The sequence below is a fragment of the Canis lupus genome, chromosome 15 (assembly GCF_048164855.1).
Source record: "Canis lupus baileyi chromosome 15, mCanLup2.hap1, whole genome shotgun sequence".
Classification (NCBI taxonomy): Eukaryota; Metazoa; Chordata; class Mammalia; order Carnivora; family Canidae; genus Canis; species Canis lupus.
Genome location: NC_132852.1, coordinates 8,270,745 through 8,290,966, shown reverse-complemented (window position 1 = coordinate 8,290,966; position 20,222 = coordinate 8,270,745). Strand labels below are relative to the sequence as shown.

Genomic DNA, 20,222 nt, shown 5'->3' with positions numbered 1-20,222 from the left:
AGATGTTAAGCTTTTAATTTCATAACCAAGAAACTTACTTTTAAGGTTTGGTCTGGATCCAGGATTTTCAGAGCAGATGCACTAGCCTGCGTTGTAGGTCATCTATCAAAGGTCATGTTTTTGAGCTGGTGAGAACCACAGAGTGTTATTTGAAGTGGTGTGTGCCACTGAGCTCGGCACAGAAATGTCTAGAGAAGCCCAGGTTCTGCGTTGGGCTGATGCAAACTTCCCGCAAGACAAAACTGTATTTGCCTGAAAGGCTTTTCCAGTGGGTTTTGAGAGTTGGAATAGGTAATGTGGCTACATTCAGAACTGTACTTTGACCTTCAAAAAATGAAAAAAAAAATTTTTAAATGTGATGTGAGGTTTGATGTATACCATATGGAATGACAACAAATTAACATTCTTAGGAAAATAATGTTTATACTTAGAATATATGTAATCAAAGCTGCTTCTCACAGAAACTTGAGCTGATCAAAAGCTTGGATCCCACTAATCTACTCTTATTTTAACATAACTAAGTAGAAATGAAAATTGGGATTATGAACTCAGTTTCTTCCAGTACACTTTCCCATCTAGTTGGAAATTTCTAAAATTTTTTACTGTGGTGACCATTTGGGCTCTGGGTTTAGAGACACTGTCCTATTATACAATCCAAACTGCTTTCTTTTAAAAGAAAAAAGAATTGTATTTCTTTATTTTGCTCATATGCCTAATGAAGAGGAAACAAAATGCAAGAGGAAACAAAAAAATAAATTATAAAACTGAATTTTTTCTTCAATTTACCTGTGCCTAAACTCTAAAGACTAAAAAAAAAAAAAAAAAAAAAAGCACGCACATCATTAAAAGGTGATGCTTTGGGGCCTGTCATCATTCCTGTTATCATCATAGTTAAGCACAGCCAGAAGGAGTTTATTTATTCTTGCTTACCTTCTAGAATCCAGCACAATGATACAGCGTTCCTTCTGGCAAGCATTAGCAAGAGAAGCAGCATAATTCTAAATATATTCATGCGTTTAGAAACTTAATCAGTAGAATATATGTTTGTGGGTCATGGGATAACATTTCAGTGCTTGATAAAATTCTAACATTGTAGTATAATAACATACAATTATAGTGATTGAGCACAGCAAAATTCCTCCTCCATAGGCTTACCCCCCTTACCTTTCCATCTTTATCAAAGATGGAGATTACTAATTACTTTATCAGTAATTAGGAATGTGTTAGCTAAGAAACTGTAGATTTATGTACACTATTCTGAATAAAATACTCCTCTAATTTAGCACGTTTTACTGGATAATATGTTTGTATCCTATCTTAACCCTGAAGTAAAACAGGATTTTAAAAATCCTTTAATAATTGCTGGAACTAAATACATTTTTAAAAGTCAAAATAAATATTTATTCCAGCAGGATAGCCTCCAAAAAACCAACATTCATTTTTAAAAAGAAGTTACTATTAAAAATGTTGCTGCTTTTATATCTAAACCAAATTCCATGAAAGGATTTTTGGCCCTCTAAGTTTCTCGAAATGTCATTTTTTTTTAAGTTTGAGAAAATAAATGTGAGTGATTGAGGAAATTACATGTGTAGAATGCCTTTAATAGCATATGTTTTTAAATGTTTTGATTAAGCAATATGATATGTATCCTGGATTATATTATTATTATGGATTTGACTTAAATCAGTATCAGTTTAGTTGATCCTCAAAAGGTCTAGATATATCATTTGCATTTTCCAAAGACCAAAAGGCTATATATCTGTCTTAAACATGAGATGTATGAAATAGCCTCCAAAGACAGATCTTGAAGAATTATTTCACCAAATAAAATGTATCTTCTAAGGCCTCATTATTTATCATTTCAAAAATGCGTTACTGGATTTGGCTGCTAGATGAAACTTTATTTTCAAAGTGCTCATATTGTGAAAGTATAAAGTTGAGTAGTAACTGTTTTAGCATTGGGATTTTGTTCTGTTGGTTCAATTCTTGAAATTCCTGTCTTTTTAGAGTTAATTTATTTTCTTGGTGAAAATCAGTTGCCAGTTGACAATATGTAAAGCTGTTTTTCACTACTAATTTCTTCTTCGGATTCTTCTATTATGCCTTGTTGATAGAAAAAGATGTTTTAAGATGAATTTTCTTTAAAAAATGTCTCCTGGGGCAGCCCGGGTGGCTCAGCAATTTAGCACGGCCTTTAGTCCAGGGCGTGATCCTGGAGACTGGGGATCAAGTCCCACGTCAGGCTCCCTGCATGGAGCCTGCTTCTCCCTCTGCCTGTGTCTCTGCCTCTCTCTCTCTCTCTCTCTCTCTGTCTCTCATGAATAAATAAATAAAATCTTAAAAAATGTCTTCTGCTCTAAGGTGTAATAGTTATTATTTTAGTATATAAATTACGTATTTCAAAATATATTTTCTTTAGATATGGATGCTCAAATGTTTTGTGCAGTAATCATTTCTTAGACGAACTTTCCATCCCTAGCACCGCACTCAGCCCAAATAATACCCTAACCTTGTGGTTTTCCCTCTTGACATGTGACACCATCTCGAGTCAGAAACACAGGGGTCGTCCCTGACATTTCCCTTCTCAGGGGACATCCAGCCTGTCCCCAAGTCAAGTGTTTATTTATCCCCTAAGTATCTTGAGTCCCCATGTCTACCACCATCACTGTAGTCCACTGTAGATGCCTTTCATCTCTTTCCAGTTAATAAAAAGCCATGCCCTCTGCTCTCTTCCTTCCATTGTCCCTCATCCCCATGCATTCTCTTAATTGCCCCCAAATGTGATATTTTTAAAATACAAATCTGGGATGCCTGGGTGGCTCAGCAGTTGAGCGTCTGTCTTCAGCAGTTGAGCATCTGTCTTCAGCCCAGTCTGTCTTCACTTGTGATCCCGGGGTCCAGGGATCAAGTCCCACATCAGGCTCCCTGCATGGAGCCTGCTTCTCCCTCAGTCTGTGTGTGTGTGTGTGTGTGTGTGTGTGTGTGATGAATAAATAAATAACATCTTTTAAAAATAATAAAATAAAATAAAATAAGATAAAATAAAATAAATAAATAAAATAAAATAAAATCTGGTGGTGTCAGTCTCCAGCATGAAGACTCTCCAATGATCTCCCACTGCTCTTAGAATAAGACCAGAATCTTCATCACAGACCTCAGTGTCTGCCCATCTCCACAACATCATCTGACATAGGTGTCCCTTATCTTAAGTTTGTTCTTCTTAATGCGCTAGGCTTCCTTGAGTCCCTGGGAACCACCCTCCCCTCCAGCCCTACAATTTTACTCCCATCTTTAAGTCACCCTCACCTGTTAGCCTCCTCCCTGCTGAGGTACCACTTCTTTGAGTGTCAATCACGTGGCTCAAGAAGTCCTTGGAGATTTTTCTAACCTCCCTGGTTGGATCTTGTATTTCTTTAAAATGCTTAATCGTTTCCCATACTTTTCTTTCATAGCGCTTACTACAGCTTATAATCACAGTTTATAACAATATAGTCATTATTATTTGATTAATGTCCATCTCCTCCATAAAGCCAAGAACAGATCTGTGTTGTTCATCGGTTCCCTGAGTGTCTGCCACAGAATTAACAACATTCCCTTTTGGAAGCACATTAAAAACGAGACCCTGGGATTCCTGGGTGGCTCAGCGGTTTAGCGCCTGCCTTCGGCCCAGGGCGTGATCCTGGAGACCCGGGATTGAGTACCGTATCAGGCTCCCTGCATGGAGCCTGCTTCTCCCTCTGCCTGTCTCTCTCTCTGTCTCTCATGAATAAGTAAATAAAATATTTTAAAAAATAAAATAAAAACAAGACCCTCTCACCAGAAAAATAATGAAGATATGGACACATCTCCAGTGCTTACCCCACCACTGTGAGGGGGTGTCCTTATCCTAGTCCTTACTCACTGAAGCAGATTTTAAAACTACTGCCTTGGGGATCCCTGGGTGGCGCAGCGGTTTGGCGCCTGCCTTTGGCCCAGGGCGCGATCCTGGAGACCCGGGATCGAATCCCACATCGGGCTCCCGGTGCATGGAGCCTGCTTCTCCCTCTGCCTGTGTCTCTGCCTCTCTCTCTCTCTCTCTCTCTCTCTCTCTGTGACTATCATAAATAAATTAAAAAAAAAATTAAAACTACTGCCTTGAAGGCTAATAATAATATAGCTGATTAACTCACTTGTGTAATTTTTAAATAAATGGATCTGATTGCCTAACCAAAGTTGTATGCTATAAATTTCAGATCCATCTTTTAAAAAGGTTTGTTCTTGAACAAATGAAAGAGAAAATGCTCCCCTTTTTTTCCCATTCATAGCTGATATGAGTAAAAGTCACCCTTCATTCTCTTCCTCTTACTATTGTCTTACTGAATACACACTTACTTTACACGTGTGCCAAAGAGATACTAGGAATGCCTTAGGTAAAATCTGAACTCAGCAGAAAATCATTGTTAGTAAACAAAATGAATGAACGGAGTCTTCTGTTCACCATTGGCAGTTTTTCTGTGACGACTGCATGCGTATTCCCTATAGTGGCCTGATTAGGTCCGTGTTGACCTAACAGGTGCCCGAGTGAGAGCATTTATTCAAGGGTAAGAGTGTATTCTAAACAGCACACAAACTTCTCTGTCAGGTGGAAGCCTCAGAAGGTTGCAGGCTTCAGAAAGTAAAAGGCTTCCAAGCTAAGAAGAGTATTTAGTGCTAAGTGTAAGGTATGTGTAGGTGAAACGGAATGTGGTCTGGTATCCTCACATAGGATATTTTTTCTCTAAGAAAATCAAGTCTAGATTATATGGAATCCATTCTCCCTGAATTGCATCCTCTTTCACAGCCAGCCTTCAGGGAATTTAGGATGACTTTTATAACAGATTTATGATGTTGAAATCTTTCATTTTGCCCACTTCCTCCCAGTCATCTGCTCATACGACAAATCAGAATTTACCTATAAAATTTTCGAGGTCCGGTTTCTTGTTGTCGGTTTGTGTTGTTTTCAAGTTTTGTTTTGATAGGCATGACATGTACAATAATCACAATTCTTGCAAATTTTGATCTGCGAAGCGGTAGTGTTTTTCATTATATGTATCCTTAGAACAGCAGAGTAGTTTCATCTTAGCACTTCAGTTTTCTAAAGATTAGCAGAGTTTGAATTAAAAATTTGAAGTGAACTGAAAATAAGGTACTCAGGTCTCAGTATGCTGTCCCAGCATGCCTTTTCTGACTCCACAGACTCTCTCTACGTGTCTTCATTAGCACTGTTTTGATTTTCGTGAGGATTACCCAAATCCTCATCTCCAGCTCAGATTTCTCTCGTGGTTCCCATACTCAAGGCTGTGACTTGGCTTCCATTCTCATAGGTCATGGTTCACGTGCACCACCCCAGCCACACAGATAGAAGAGCAAGTAACTAAACATTTGTCTCCTTCCGGTATTCTCTTAGTAAATGACACCACTCATCTTGTTGGTTAATCCAAGTTATTCTTCCTTTCACTCAAAGCCCAATCAACAATTCCAGTTAAATCTCCCTTCCAAACATGGCTAGAATCCATCCATTGTCTTCATCTTGCTGATCTCATTTGATATAGGCCGCATTCATCAATCACCTGGGCCAGCCTAGTGACTGGTCCTGTATCTCCACTCTTACTTCCCTCCGATCCATTTGGCTACATTATACCACTGAGGTTTTTTCTTCTCTAAATGATAAGTCAGTTTCTGCCCAGGCTAGCATGGGTTCTGATGGATCAATGCAAACTTTATAAGCTGTTAAATATTTGGGGCGGCACTCTCCTTTTAGGTGACATCCTTCAACATGGTTTACTTAGGCCCTGTGATCTGGCTGCCACCTAACTCTGCAGCCTCAGTTGTCACTGCTTTTCCCCAAAACTACTTTCCACAAGGATCCAAATTCATTTACTTCTTAAATTATGACAATATCTCTTACCTCGGAGTCACTACAATACTCTGTGTCTGAACCATCTCCTTACATACTGTCCTGATATTCCTGCTCATCTAGCTAATTTCTGCTCATCTTTCGTTCTAGATATGAATTCACCTCTCGGGCATCCTGTTGTATGCTCCATAGCATTCTCTATTGCCCATAGTTTAGCCTCCTTACCTCATCTGTCAGACTGTTTAGTCTCTAAGCTCTAAAATCCATGAAAGCAGAGACTGGGTTTGGGTATTTCCCTGGAGCATAGCACAGTTATTGGCACATAGTAAACACTAGGCACTAAATTGAATAAAGAAAGGGAACGGATTTAGAGTCAAGGGTAGTCATGAATTTGTTGATTTTGAAAAATCTGAGTGATATTTAGGTGGACGTGCCAGAAGATAGGGCATGTGATTCTAAAATTCTACAGCAGTGACTGGATCCTTAGCTATAGATTTGAGAGGAAACATCATATTGATAAATGCTGTTTGAACCCTGGTGTACTTGTCACTAGCTAGATTGTTCACATGTCAGGAGAGAAGAGCAAAAGCCAATGCTAAGGGAAATCCAACATTGAATCATTGATAGTCCCATCCATTTCTCCTTTTGATTTCTTAATATCACACCCCCTCTCCCACCCGAAGAATCCACTCAGATTGTTTTTAATCATAAAAGCAATTATTTTAATTTATATTCAATTAAGCAAGTGTGATGAAGCACCTACTATATTGTGCTTTGTACTCTGCTATATAGTGAGTATACGGTGATGTACGGGTCCTGCAATAATGGAGCTTAGATTTTAGTGGGGAAAGTCAATCAACATTTATCAAGTTATAAAAGTAGTCTGAGTGTTGTGAAAAAGAAATGCAAGGGTTTATGAAAATGCGTATCAAGGACAGTGAGTTATGAAACTCCCAAAGGCAGTATTTTAACATGTATTTAACATTTTTGCTAATATTGCAACTTGTAAAAGCTTATACCTAAGCAATACCTTTTCAAAGTGTATTTTTTATTATATTTTCAATGTACTATAAATGGGAGCATGTGATGATCTCTTTCAAACATAAAAGGAAGTTTCTTACCGCTGTATTTTCTGAAGGGAAGAAAAAAAAAGAGTTTTTGTCTTGTTAAAGGAGTTCCAGACATATATTTTAGCAACAAAAGTCACCAACTAGAATCATATAAATTTTAAGGACAATGTACCTTAAGTAATTTAAAACCCAAGTTTTTTTTATAAAAACTTCCTAGAATTTTTTTATGGGGCTCAATGAAGGGCAGGTTACCAGAATGTGTGAGGAAGCCAGCCATTAGTTGAAAAGTGAAACCATATGCACTAAGCATTCCAAAGTGAACTAATAGGTCACAACTGCTTCAAAGTCCTCTTAGCTATCTGCTTCTAAGAAGTAGATTGGGTGTCTTTTTGACCTCTTTCATAAACATATGCTTTCAGTATATTTTCTTATGAGAAGTTGTATATTTAAGAGATAGAACCAAAAAGTAGAAAGCGAATTTTGCAAAAGATAAATTATTTGATGACTCAAGTAGAAGCAGAAGGAAGTCCTCTGCTTTTGAGCCAAACATTTGGACTAAAAAGTTATTTAAATGTTAGTATTTACCTTATGTAGGTTTACTGGAGATAGGAATGAGAAAGAAAAAAATACCAAGCCCATGGGGCTTCCGTAGAAATCTTGGGGTTGGAGCTGAAGAAAACACAGCTTCTTTGCTGTGTCCATGAGTGCCAGCTGAAGGACTTGGCTCAGTGTGGGAGCTGGGTCTCTTCTAGCTCATTCTGATGGACATGCACAGCAGTATTTAAAATTCTGTGTTGCCATTCCAAAAAATAAGCCAGTCTATTCTTTATTATAAAGAAATAATAAAAGCATATATTAGCAAAAACATGCCAGATTATATCTGAGTTGACCTGAGTGCTTCACAAAATTTTCCTTCTATAGCAGAATATATTTAAACCTAAGTAAAATGTACAACTATAGAATGAAACTTAGAGGTATTATTTTGCACTGCAGCAGTCTGAAAGATTACACTCATATGTACTCAACAAGCAGAATGTGATTTGTTTGAAATCTTTAGCTAATTAATATCTGGCAAACACAGTTGTGGGAAATCAGGTTTTATCCAGATGTGAGGGGAAAATACCAGTTATCAGAAGTTTAGGAAGAACATTTGCCTTAAGAAAAACAAAATGCATCTGCTAAAAATACTCCTTTCTTCCAACTCCAAGTATTGATCCTGTGCACAAATTTTATTCAGTATTTCTAAAACTCCCGAATTGGAGTTTTTAATTATAGCATTGTGTATGCATTTCACGTATAACAACATGTGAAAATTAAGTAAGTACAAAAGCACATCCGGTAGGATCTGCTATCCTGTGTTCTTCCCAGATCTGATTTCAGTTCTGTAGGCCCTTGAGAGTGAGCCACGTGTTGTATGCTCACTTGAGAAGCCGTCAGTGGACCTTTAATTTTCACCTTTTTCAATTTTTAGGGGTTGTTTCTTTAAATGCCACATAGTTCCTCTCTCTCATTTTGCAATTATTAACCATACTTTCCAGAAGCTATAAAGTGCTTCTATACTTAATTATATACTTAATTGATGACTCAAAGTTGGATTATTTAAATTAAATATGGCAATGAGATATGCTATAAAGAGAAACTGGTTATATTTCAGGGTGTAATAAAGGTGCTGTAAAGGGAGGCCATTTTTTTTTTTTTTTTTTTGATGATTGTTCCCACACAAACATTCCTTTTGAATGTAATACTAAACTGTAATCCAGGATCTCGTCAGTAAGGAAGTTCTACACCTTTTTCTTGAATAGCCTGCAAGATAAGTAGAAGTAGGAATTGTTGCTTTACAACTGTTGCTATGCTGGTGTAAACAATCTATTGTTTGAAAAGATGGCTTTATTCGAAGTCCATTCTTGTTGGTGAGAATCGACTATTTAGATATTCTTATTAAGGAATTCCAGTAGGTAACAAACAACTGGTAACCTCTCATTTGGAAATGCTTGGTTTCCTCTTATTTATTGCAATTTTGTAGAATACACATTTTTTTCTACTCCCCCCCCCCCCGTTCAAGCTTGTTTAAATGCCATCTTTATATAAACCTTTTGATCATCAAAACCAACAACTGTTCTAACAGGCATGTGCAGAGAGTGTACCATCAGTCTCCATTACGAACTTTATTACTACTTAGATCCTAAATTAGGTACAAGCTATTATCGTGTATTGTTCAAGAACAGTTCACTTGATAGCATAAAACTGTTTTAGGAAAATCATCATGTTTAGAATATCAAAGAATAAATGTCATCATCCTCAATTAGTACTGACTGGGCACACATATACATGGAATTATTAGCTAATGCTGAGCATAATACATGAACATTACACTCTATGAGCTTAATTCTAAAATAGAAAATACTACTGTGCACACATGAAGACACAAAACAGTTTAGTATAAGCATTCCTGTTTTATTAAAATATAAATAATTTATTTATTGTTTCAATAGTGATGTGCATGGATAGAACTTGACTCTTGAGGAAAAGTTATAGTTACTATGTTGGTTCAGATCTTTCTATAATGGCAAGCACAGATTTCTTGAGAGTTAAAATGCAGGCATGTTAAGAGAATTTGTTGAACTATTTGATATTTCAAAAATTCTAACATAGTATCTTTATAGATATGTACATGCATGCATGTATGTATGTGTGTGCATATATGTATGAGAGAGGGAGGGACAGAGAGTTGCATGAGGCAAGGGTCATTGATTGATGACTGTTATTTTGAGAAGCTAGCAGGTGCTTGGAGCTCTGTATCTCATAGGTACTCAATAAATAGTTACTGAAAACTAAAGAAGGTAAAAATTTAAGCAGAAATGTTATAATTCCTCAAATGAAGATTCAACTCCATTTTGAAGGAGAATCATCATCCAAAGAACTCCACTAGGAAATCACACCATTATTATCCCTATTTTATAGATAACAGAAGAGAGGCAAAAGGCAATTAGATCATTCTTCCCAGTCATAGAAGTAGTAAACTGCAGGTGCAGAACTCAAATACTTGTTTCTAAGACTCTGCTCTGGTTTATTCTTCTATCTCTAGTAAAGGAGGGAAATTGCTGGTTAATTTGGAAAGTTTATTTATTTGCAGGGGGCGTCTTGTGAGTTTATATGGTGATTCAAATTATTACTATTTTTAGTTCAAAAAAGTTTACATTTTCTAAGCATATACTATCTGATTAGGAAAAAAGGTCTGTGGACATTCTTAGTAATATAAGTAATTCAAAATTCACAAATTGGTCTGTAAGGAAGAAAACAGAATTTATCATACTTATTAAAAAGTTAGTAGAAACCTTACAGTCCTAAGTGAGAAAAGTCAATCAATATACACACCTAAGACCAGTACAGAAAGATATTGGAAAATGGAAGAGTCCCCTTCAAAAGAGCCACAATAGGTACAATTGTGCCCTAATACACACACATATGGCACACTCTCCTCATTTCTCCTTTTTTTTTTTTTTTAGATTTTATTTATTTATTCATAGAGATGCAGAGAGAGAGAGAGAGAGAGAGAGGCAGAGACACAGGCAGAGGGAGAAGCAGGCTCCATGCAGAGAGCCTGACGTGGGACTGGATCCTGGGACTCCAGGATCATGCCCTCGGCTGCAGGCGGCGCTAAACCGCTGTGCCACCGGGGCTGCCCTCTCCTCATTTTTCTGAAGTTGATAGATTATAGAGGTTGGTAGTTGGTAGAAGTTAATAGAGGAAGACAAATTGATTACCAAGAACCTTTCTACGTTTATTATTGGTCAAGGCATCTTTCTCTGGATCCTTGAATTTTGTCCCCGCTGACACAGTCAAGCAGAGAATTAAAGAAACTAGATGAAAAATTCAGGTAAAAATTTGGAGGTGGAAGATGCATTTCAAGAGAAGGAAAGTTTTGGGTTGTTTTTTTTTTTTTTTTCCTTTGCTTTAAATTTTCAGCTTATTGAATCCTTTTGATCAAATTAACTGATTTCAGCTGGTCAATTGCCTACCTAGACTTAAATAAGAGAAATGAAACATCAGTAGTTAAAGTGTTGGGGTTTTATTTATACTATTAGTAAATTTTTCTCATATTGAACTGCAGGATTTTTTAAAGAATTTATTTATTAGATAGAATTAGAGGGGAAAAGGCAGAGGGAGAAGGAGAAGCAGACTCCCTGCTGAGGAGGGAGCCTGATGCAGGGCTCAATCCCAGAACCCTGGGATCATGACTTGAGCCCAAAGCAGACACTTAACTGAGTGAGCATAGTTTTCATGCTTATGAATGAGTTCAACTTAGAGGAAAGAATAGTTTTCTAAATAGTGATTTTTTTAGTGCCTCTTTTCTTGTCCCTTTATCCCTTTAGTCCATGTGTTCACGGATACAAATCTCTTCCACCCTTTGAAAATAGAGTCAGGCTTATTTTCAGGAAGATGCTTTCGTGATGTTCACTTAAGTGTTCTCATCTCATTACAACGTTCTTCAAAGCCCCAGTTCCTAAGTATACAGGCAGGTCCTGATTGTGGTCCTCACAGGCAGGTCCTGATTGTGGACATTAACACCTCCACCCCCACCCCAAGCAGTGGCTGGAGACTGTTCCCCCTCACTGCCTCTCCATCCCTTCCTGCCCCTGCCCCCCACCCAAGCCCTACTGCTCCTATCTCATAGCCTGGCCCCCCAGATCACCTAGGGCAGCTTTTGGTACCCATTTGTTCCCACTCTATCCTTACACTTTATTTCTCCGGGACATCACACCCATACCCACAGACACCTTTCTGAAGCTCTCCTCTTTCCTTTGGCTTCTTTTGGTTTAACAATAAACCCCTCTTGGTTCTCTGTCTTCACATCTTTCTTCTTCCCAGACATATTTACTACTTCATTTGCCTTTTTTTTCACTCCTTAAGTGTACCTGTTCTCCGGGTTTCTATTATGAGACATTTCTTCTTTTCATTCAAAATGATCTCGCCAAGTAATCTCCAAGTAATGTCCAAGACTTCAACTACAGCTTTAATATCGTTGGCTTTTAAATGGCTTGCCTAAGCTCTAGACACAAATCTAAATGCCTATTAGACATAAATTCTTAGGATTTTATAAGCAGATCTGTACATCTTCCTATCATTTCTACTAATATAGGGTTTAAATAATGGTCAAATTTTATACATACAAAAACCAAATAAGCAATTTATTAAATATTGCTTATTTTCTAAACCACTTTATGTTTCTTCTCTTACACTGGTTTTTAATGTAGGGTCCTGAAACGTCCTAAGAAGTAGATAAAATGCAGTATATTTAGACCCTGCAGAATTCTCTCTCTTAAAATATTTTTACCTAGTGCAAAGGATTTCTATCAGTGACATTTTGTCCAATAGGAAGTTTCCCCCAAACTGCATAAACAAATGTCCTTCTAGGGAAGACACTGGTCAAAGTCGTAGTATCGGAATATGCTGAGATTATCTAGGTAGCATGGATAGTATTCTGGAGAAGATCCAGAATCTTGAGAATGTATTCAAATAAGAACACATCGTTCTGGCAATCGGTATGCATATCACACTCATAGTCATTAGCTTGTGTAATTTTTATAAAGTCCCATGAGCAATGGGTCACATGATTCCTCAGTTTACTGAATTTTAAAGAAATTTATAGCTTAGATAAATTAAATGACTCTTTCAAGTTCATACAAATTACAAATGGGGTTGCTATTAAAAATGCCCTGTCAGGGTGTGACCCTGCACCTATTCTTCCTAAGGGACATATGCTAAGTTGCTGAATTTTTCAATGAATATATATGAATACCTTTCAAATGAAGAAAATGTACATTTTATAATTTAGGTATCTCTGTTTCATTATTCAAAATTCATTTCCTTGGATCTCCTGTAGGACTAAATTAGCAACTAATACAATTTCCTAAAGATTTTCAATGATCTTTAGGTGTTGGCATGAAATTATAGTGACGGGCCAAATCACAAGGGTCTGAAGTTTATCATCATTTTTAACTGTGCTCAGATTGCCTAAAAGGCACCAAATAACATCAGAGCAGTTCAGCTACAGTTTTTGGACAACAAACTGATCTTATCAAGCAAGTAATGGCCAGGATTTCACTTTTACCATTATTATTGATAATTTAGATTTTAAGAACCTTGGGAATGTAAATCCACTTAGTTTTCTTAATTACTAATTTATTTGTATATTCAGTTTAAAATGTTGACTTTGAAGAAGGAAGAGGAGAATTAAAGTCCCCTATAGACAAGGCATTCAGAATAAGACTTTAAATCTTGAGACTCTAACCCACAAACATGCATAATGTCCTACTGTATTTTAAGCTTATTACTTTCATAATACCTTTGTCAAAATAGCAGAAACAAACCTCTATTCAGTGATGAATGTGTTTATTTTTCTTTCAAACATAAGAAACTCATAAGCTATCTTGGACAAATGTAAAACTACTTTGAGGTAGAAATTTAATTTGGAATAAAAATCAATTTTAAGTCTCTGTATTCAGTTTACATAGAATAGGACTTAACCAAACACTTCTAGGTTGTGTGGCCAATAGCTCTTTACTCTTATATCACAAAGATATTTATATCTGTGTGACTTTTTAGTAACCCTTGGAATAATCTAGGACTCTGAAAAATATTCTTTTTCCCTGAACATGGTGGTCTGTTGTGTCTCTGGTCTGTAATCATTAGCTGGTTATCAAAATTGTAATATGCTTTATAAGAGTGATATGAGATAAACATATGGACTATTTATTATTCTGATAAAGGATACAGATTAGAAGCAAAACAGTTTTTGCGATGTAATCATAAAAAACTTTTGCATCCTTGCATACATTATGCAGCACGGCCTCATCACAAAGAATTAATCTCACTCTTTTTGGATGCCAACATTTACCATAAGTGCTTTCTCGCATTGATATAATTTTTTCTTCTCTTTGTCCCTTCTCTGTAGTTGTTTGAAATTACAGTGCCTCTCTCTCAAGGCCCCAAACCAGTAACAATCAGTTTTGCCAATCACACTTCCTGCCGATGCATGTCTAAACTGGACGTTTACAGACAAGTTCATTCCATTATTAGACGTTCCCTGCCAGCAACACTACCACAGTGAGTATGAATTAAATCTTTTTTTTAAATCTTTTTTTTTCTTCATCTACTAATATAAAATTATTTTCAAGTAAACACAGTTTATTAAGAGAATTTTTGTGATGTTTGCTATAACATACTGCACCAAATACAAAAGAAGACATTAATTATTTGCACCACGAAAATAAAATTAGACTGAAACAGGAAAGCCCTGTAGTAGTAATTCATAATATAAGTAATATATAATATATGACAATATATAATAATATAAAACAAGTATTTCTGTGGAAGGACACACATCTCACCACTCTTCATATTATCAGTGATTTAGCCTAATCTGACATCCCTGAAATCAAGTGTGCAAAGTCATAGGTGATGTTACAGCTAAAAACATTTAAGCCTCAGTAAGATTTTTGGTCCAAAACAAAAACATTTAAAAAATTATTTTACATCTGTTAGCATTCAGTTGCCTTTCTTCAATCTCACTTATTTTTTTCTCTGTTAATATTTGTTGTTGCAGCAAGGAGTGAATACTGAAATATTGATGAATTACTTGACAGAATTTTTGCTATTATTTCATACTAACATTCAAAGTAACATTTGCTATTCAAGTTCCTTTCTCATATTTTTTAGTCTGGTAAATGGCAGCAGATGCTGCACTGGGTCACACAGGAGGACCTGGACAGAGCATCAGGTATTGACTCTGGATAGGTTTTTTTTGTGTCTCAGGAAAAATGAGGCCTCCTCTCTGCCAACAAGTAAAGCAGTTATGGCAAAAACTAAGGATAACCTAATTTGAGTGAAGTCTGTCCCGAATGTGGGAACAAAAAGGCCTTACCAGCATCTGTGAGTAAACTGACACTGCTGCATAGTGGTACAAGTACCCCCCAAATTGCTGTAAGTTCAAGTTTACTCACACAGCTCCTATCCCTACCACCTGTGGCAGCTCATCCATGCTGAGGGCTCCAGCCATTATCCCCATGCCGTTCCCAGAGTTAGGTTTCAGGTTGATTAAAAATATTACATCTAAATCTCTCATATTGCTGTGTTTATAATTATATTAGATAAAATAGGTACAAAAATTAAAGATTTATAATTCTGTTTATTTCTACATTATTCATAACACTTGGCTCTCATATTCTTTGAGACCTTGAAATCACATGGTTGTTATTTGTTACTTTTTTTCCCTTATGTCACACCCCCAACACTATTGATTTTGGAGGGTGGACAGGAGAGATCTGCCCCAGTGTGTATCTCATTTCCATCACTGGCATCCTCGTCCACTCCATCTTGCATGTATGACTGATCTCATGTCATGGCATTCAGATCAGTTTTTTAGTATCAGATCTCTCTCCAGCTCCTGCATGATGTCACATGTAAGCTCTAAAAGGTACCACTTCATTCATCTGACCAGAAACTGTTGGTGGCTTTCAGCTACTCAAAGAACTGAATGCAAATTTGTCAACTCCTCATTCTGTGACTAACCTTCCATTCTTGTCTTGCTTCTCATTTCTCACCAAGTGTGGGTTTTATAAAGTCTCATTCCCTGAACACCAAGCTCATTTCCTGCTCTGTATCTTCTTTCTATTCTGGCCCTGGCTTAAAATAAGTTCCCCTTCTTTTCTGCCTTCCTAAGCCCTCTCCACTTCTCAGAGTGCATGTAAAGGTCTCTGATTGGCATTTATCCTGTCCAAATACTGCTGCTATCTTTGCTTCTTGAATGCCCACAGCAATCACTGTATTTGCTTTCTCCTTGCATGAATTTGTCGGGGTCTATAAATGTGGCATGTACAACCAGACTGTGTCCATTTCAGGTACAGGTAGATTCATATCCTCCTCTATATACAGCTTATAATCAGGCTTGAAAATTATTGAGCCGTTATTATACTTTCAGCCCTTTACATTCACTGTTTCATTTAACCTGTCCCAAAAGCACTTATGAAGTTGGTGGTAGTTATTAGCCTTATTTTACAGATGAAGCAGCTAATAACTCCAGTGTTGAGGCCAAACAATACACCACTGACCAACCAGTGCTTGTTAGATAAAATAACTTATTTCTCCACAGCATTTTGTAGGAATTGCATGTTTTCCCCAGATTTTTACCATTATTTATTCATAGAACTGCTGTACTATATACACAATCAAAGGCAAGAACAGACAAAAAGAGCAAAAAGAGCCTGTGCCTTTCAATGAGCCAGGTCTAAGCATAAATTCAGGTTTGCCACTAAGTCAGTGTTTAAGGTTGGGTATTCCATGTGTCTGAACTTCAGTTTGCTTATATGTAAAAGCACAAAGATGTAAAGAGGAATGCATGAAATACTGAATGCTTAGCACAGTACCTGGTGCGTAAGAGAGAGTCAGTAAAGAGACTTATTATTACCATTGAGATTCATATCTGATTCATTCATCTGTGTTTTTCAGTATTTTTTACCACTATCTACAATAAGAAATGCACCTCATATTCAAAGTCAGTATGCACTTGGGTCTGTGCAGGTGCAAGATCTATGTTTATATAATATGTGTATAGCATATCTAGTGTATAGATGTAAATAAATATGTAACTTTATATGTAGTTAAAATCATATGGAACTATAAAGGTAAAACAAAATATTATTTTAGAACACTTTCCTTTACTGCAGTGCTATCCAGCCCTTTTTTCATTATCACCCCCTAAGGATCCTTTTATAGACCTTTTCCCTTATGGCCTCCCCCATAAAATCTTAATACCATAAACCTACTTATATTGGGGCTTTTTACATACAGAAAGTAATGCAATGGATTAAAAATGACAAAAATATTATAGTTAAAAGTCACATTAAAAATGTAAAAGCTGTTAACATTGAATATAATTTTATAACTACCGTATTTGCTAAGACACTTTTAAGGTAACTTATTTAGTGGTAATCAAATTCCATATGGAAAGTACCAATTAATATAAATATATAACCACATAAACATATTTTTAAAGAAGAGACATTCCACTCTCATTTTTCCAAAAAAAAAGGAAGATAAGTTTTTAAATAGTTTCTGTAAAATCTTTTAGAGAACTTAACTTTTGCTTCATATGAGAAAACAACTTGTAACTTCTACAGCTGCTAGATATTCATTTAAATAGTGTCACCACTTCTTTCTTCTCAGCATTTGACATATTCTAATGGATTTGGTAGCTTCTGTAAAATTAAATAATAAAATATAAACTATTTTTACTTAATTCCCAAAGCTCACATCACACACCAAAGCACCAGGGATCAAGCGTAAGCAGCACCCACCAGGCAGCTACCAGGCACCTACCTGTCACTCTATGACTTTGAGATTGAGCACTTGGTCCAGAGAAAGTCCTTTAGTGACAGCCCTCTATTCACTATAATTTTATAGCCTCTATCTTTCATATGCTTTGGATATCCTTAATGCCAGTGCTACTCACATGATAGCCCATAAAACCCAATAGAAATTAAATGCGGATTCAAAAGCTATGGTTGGGTTTTGGAGAGCCAAAAACCCATTGGAAGATCTAAGACTTCTCCCCAGCACTCAATTTTTACTCCCTTACAGATGATAGTGTCCCCATCAGTGTATGCCTTTTTACACGTGATGCCCTTAGATATGTTTTTTCTACTCTATTTTTTTTTTTTTTGAATGTTGGTCTCCACTTATTGTGAATTGTGACCCACAATTTAATTAAAAACAACTGGGCAGCCTCGGTGGTGCAGCGGTTTAGCGCTGCCTGCAGCCCAGGGCGTGATACTGGAGCCCTGGGATCGCGTCCCACGTCGGGCTCCCTGCATGGGGCCTGCTTCTCCCTCTGCCTGTGTCTCTGCCTCTCTCCCTCTCTCTCTGTTTCTCATGAATAAATAAATAAAATTTTTAAAAAATAAAAAATAAAACCATTTGTTAAAAGGGAACAGCCGCCACAATGGCCAGAATTAAGAAATGACAAAAGCAAGGGCTGGAGAGGATGTGGTGCTGCTGGAATGCTCATATATCACTGATGGGAATGTGCAATGGTATGACCATTTGCAGAACATTTTGGCAGATTCTTATGAATTTGAATATATACTTACAAATGCAATCCATAAATTTCCTCCTAGGTATTTACCCTAGATAAATAAAAACACATTTCTCCACAATAACTTGCACACAAATGTTCACATAAGCGTTATTAGCCAATAACTAGAAACAACCCAAATGTCCATCAAAGGTGAATGCCTAAGTAAACTGCAATGTATCCATACAATAGAACATTACTGAGTAATATGAAAAAAATTAACTCTTGAGCTGTGAACTACATGAATGGCTTTCAAAACATTAAGCTGAGTGACAGAAGCTAACCTAAAAAATACATGTTAAAGGATTCAATTTACAAGAACTCTAGAAAAGACAAATACAATCTAAATTGAGAGAAAGCATTGCAGTAGTTGCCTGAAGATACAGATGGTGGGGCATTGCTGGAAGGTGCAAAGGGAAGTTCTGGGGGTGATAAAAATATTCTCTATTTTGATTGTGGTAATAGTAATATGGGTGCATAAACTTGGGGGAAAAAGAGAGCGGATTTAAGATAGGAGCATTTTATCATAGGCAAAATATTTCTCCAAAAAAAAAAATGGATTTTTGAAAAGCCAAGAGAAACAGGTCCTTTTACTAATGATAATTTTGAAATTCATTTAGGTTTAAAATGGTAGATTGCTTAAAATCTTTATGGTAACTAGGTCAGATCTTTTAAGATTCTCATTATTTCCCCTGGGAAAATATGGGGAGAGCCTCCCAGCCCTCCTTTGTGTGGAATTTGCAATTTCTCAGCAGTGGCCCCAGCCCTCCCCAAGCTCTGTGGTGTCAGCAAAGCTTTCCCAAGTGCATGGCATTATGTCCCCATTATTATGAGGTTAAATAAGTAGTAGACCATCTGTTTTACATTACTTATGAAGAAGTATAATTCAATAAATAAATGAATCGTTCATAAAATGAGTCATTCATAAAATAATTGTTGAGTCTCTAAAACGGGCAAAGAATGCTTCAAGGTAGTGTGAAAGAGGATAAGCATGAGGCTAGCTGCTTCTGGCCTCATAGCACTCACAGTCAAAGAGAGATGACACGTGTTATATCTGTAGTAGTAGTAGTAGTAGTAGTAGTAGTAGTAGTAGTAGTTCACTAAATATTACTATGCACAAGCATTGCCCGCACATTGCCTCATGCTCATCCTAGCCCTGTCAGGTGACTGCGCTGATGATTCACACCACAGAGCACAGGGCTGAAGGCTTTGCATACTACATGCAGCCTCCTGGTTAGAAAATTCATTTCCTGCTTTGAGTTTTCACTAGTTTCTGTAAACTTTTTGTGACTCATTTTCTTCATCTGCAAAAAATAAATAAATAAATCCAAATGTTATAAATAACAATGCAGCATAACATTTATAACCTAATCCTCATGATTAACACATTCAGTGACATTATACTGTATTACATATTAGTCTGATATTGTATAATGATGTAACAGGATAAGAGCAATAGTGCGAATGATGACAACACCTAACAAATAGGGATGTGGCGATGTTTATAATCTGTCATCCCTGGTCAACATTATCACAGTGCCTGACACCCGACAGTGAGTTTTCAATAAATTTTGGCTGAAGTTTTACAGACATTTTTACAAATGAGAAAATTGAGCACTAGAAATGTTAATTAGCACAAACCTAATAGCTAAGAAAAGTGCCAGAAAAAATTAAAATTCAAGTCTTTTTAGCTCTTAAACCCATGTTTTCCCCCAATAGCTGATAGAATTTCTAATATTTACAAAACAAAAACCTTTCAAGTCTCAATACCAGCAGCACTAAAATAGATCAGAAATTCCAGAGACAGAAGAGATTATCTCTAGAAGCAGTTAGATATCAATATTCTTATTGATGTTCTCACAGATTTTTCTCTCTCCTTCCATTTATTTCCTCTTATATTTTCCTTCAACTTGAACACCATGGATTCCCATGACCCCTTACATGGAGGGCCTCTTTTCTGGAGGGAGTCATTTGTGAATAAGAAGTGATGCCCTAGATTTTGTTAGTTGGTAGAAGTAGTATTCATTCACTCATGAAATTTTTAGGTTGAGTCTTATATATGTGTTACACCATCCTAAGAGATGTAGGACATTTAAAAAAATAGATAATAGAATTCCTTAACTAAAGCAGCTCATGTGCCAGAGTA

The 20,222-nt window shown here is 36.6% G+C and overlaps 1 protein-coding gene across 1 annotated transcript in view; it reads left to right on the top strand.

Annotated features, from left to right (window-relative positions):
* The window catches only part of VEGFC (vascular endothelial growth factor C), a 104,144-nt gene that overhangs the window by 70,557 nt on the left and 13,365 nt on the right, over positions 1-20,222 (top strand). The window contains exon 4 of the mRNA XM_072775878.1: positions 13,901-14,052. Within this exon, the coding sequence (XP_072631979.1) occupies positions 13,901-14,052 (152 nt within the window). The remainder of the gene's footprint in view (positions 1-13,900; positions 14,053-20,222) is intronic.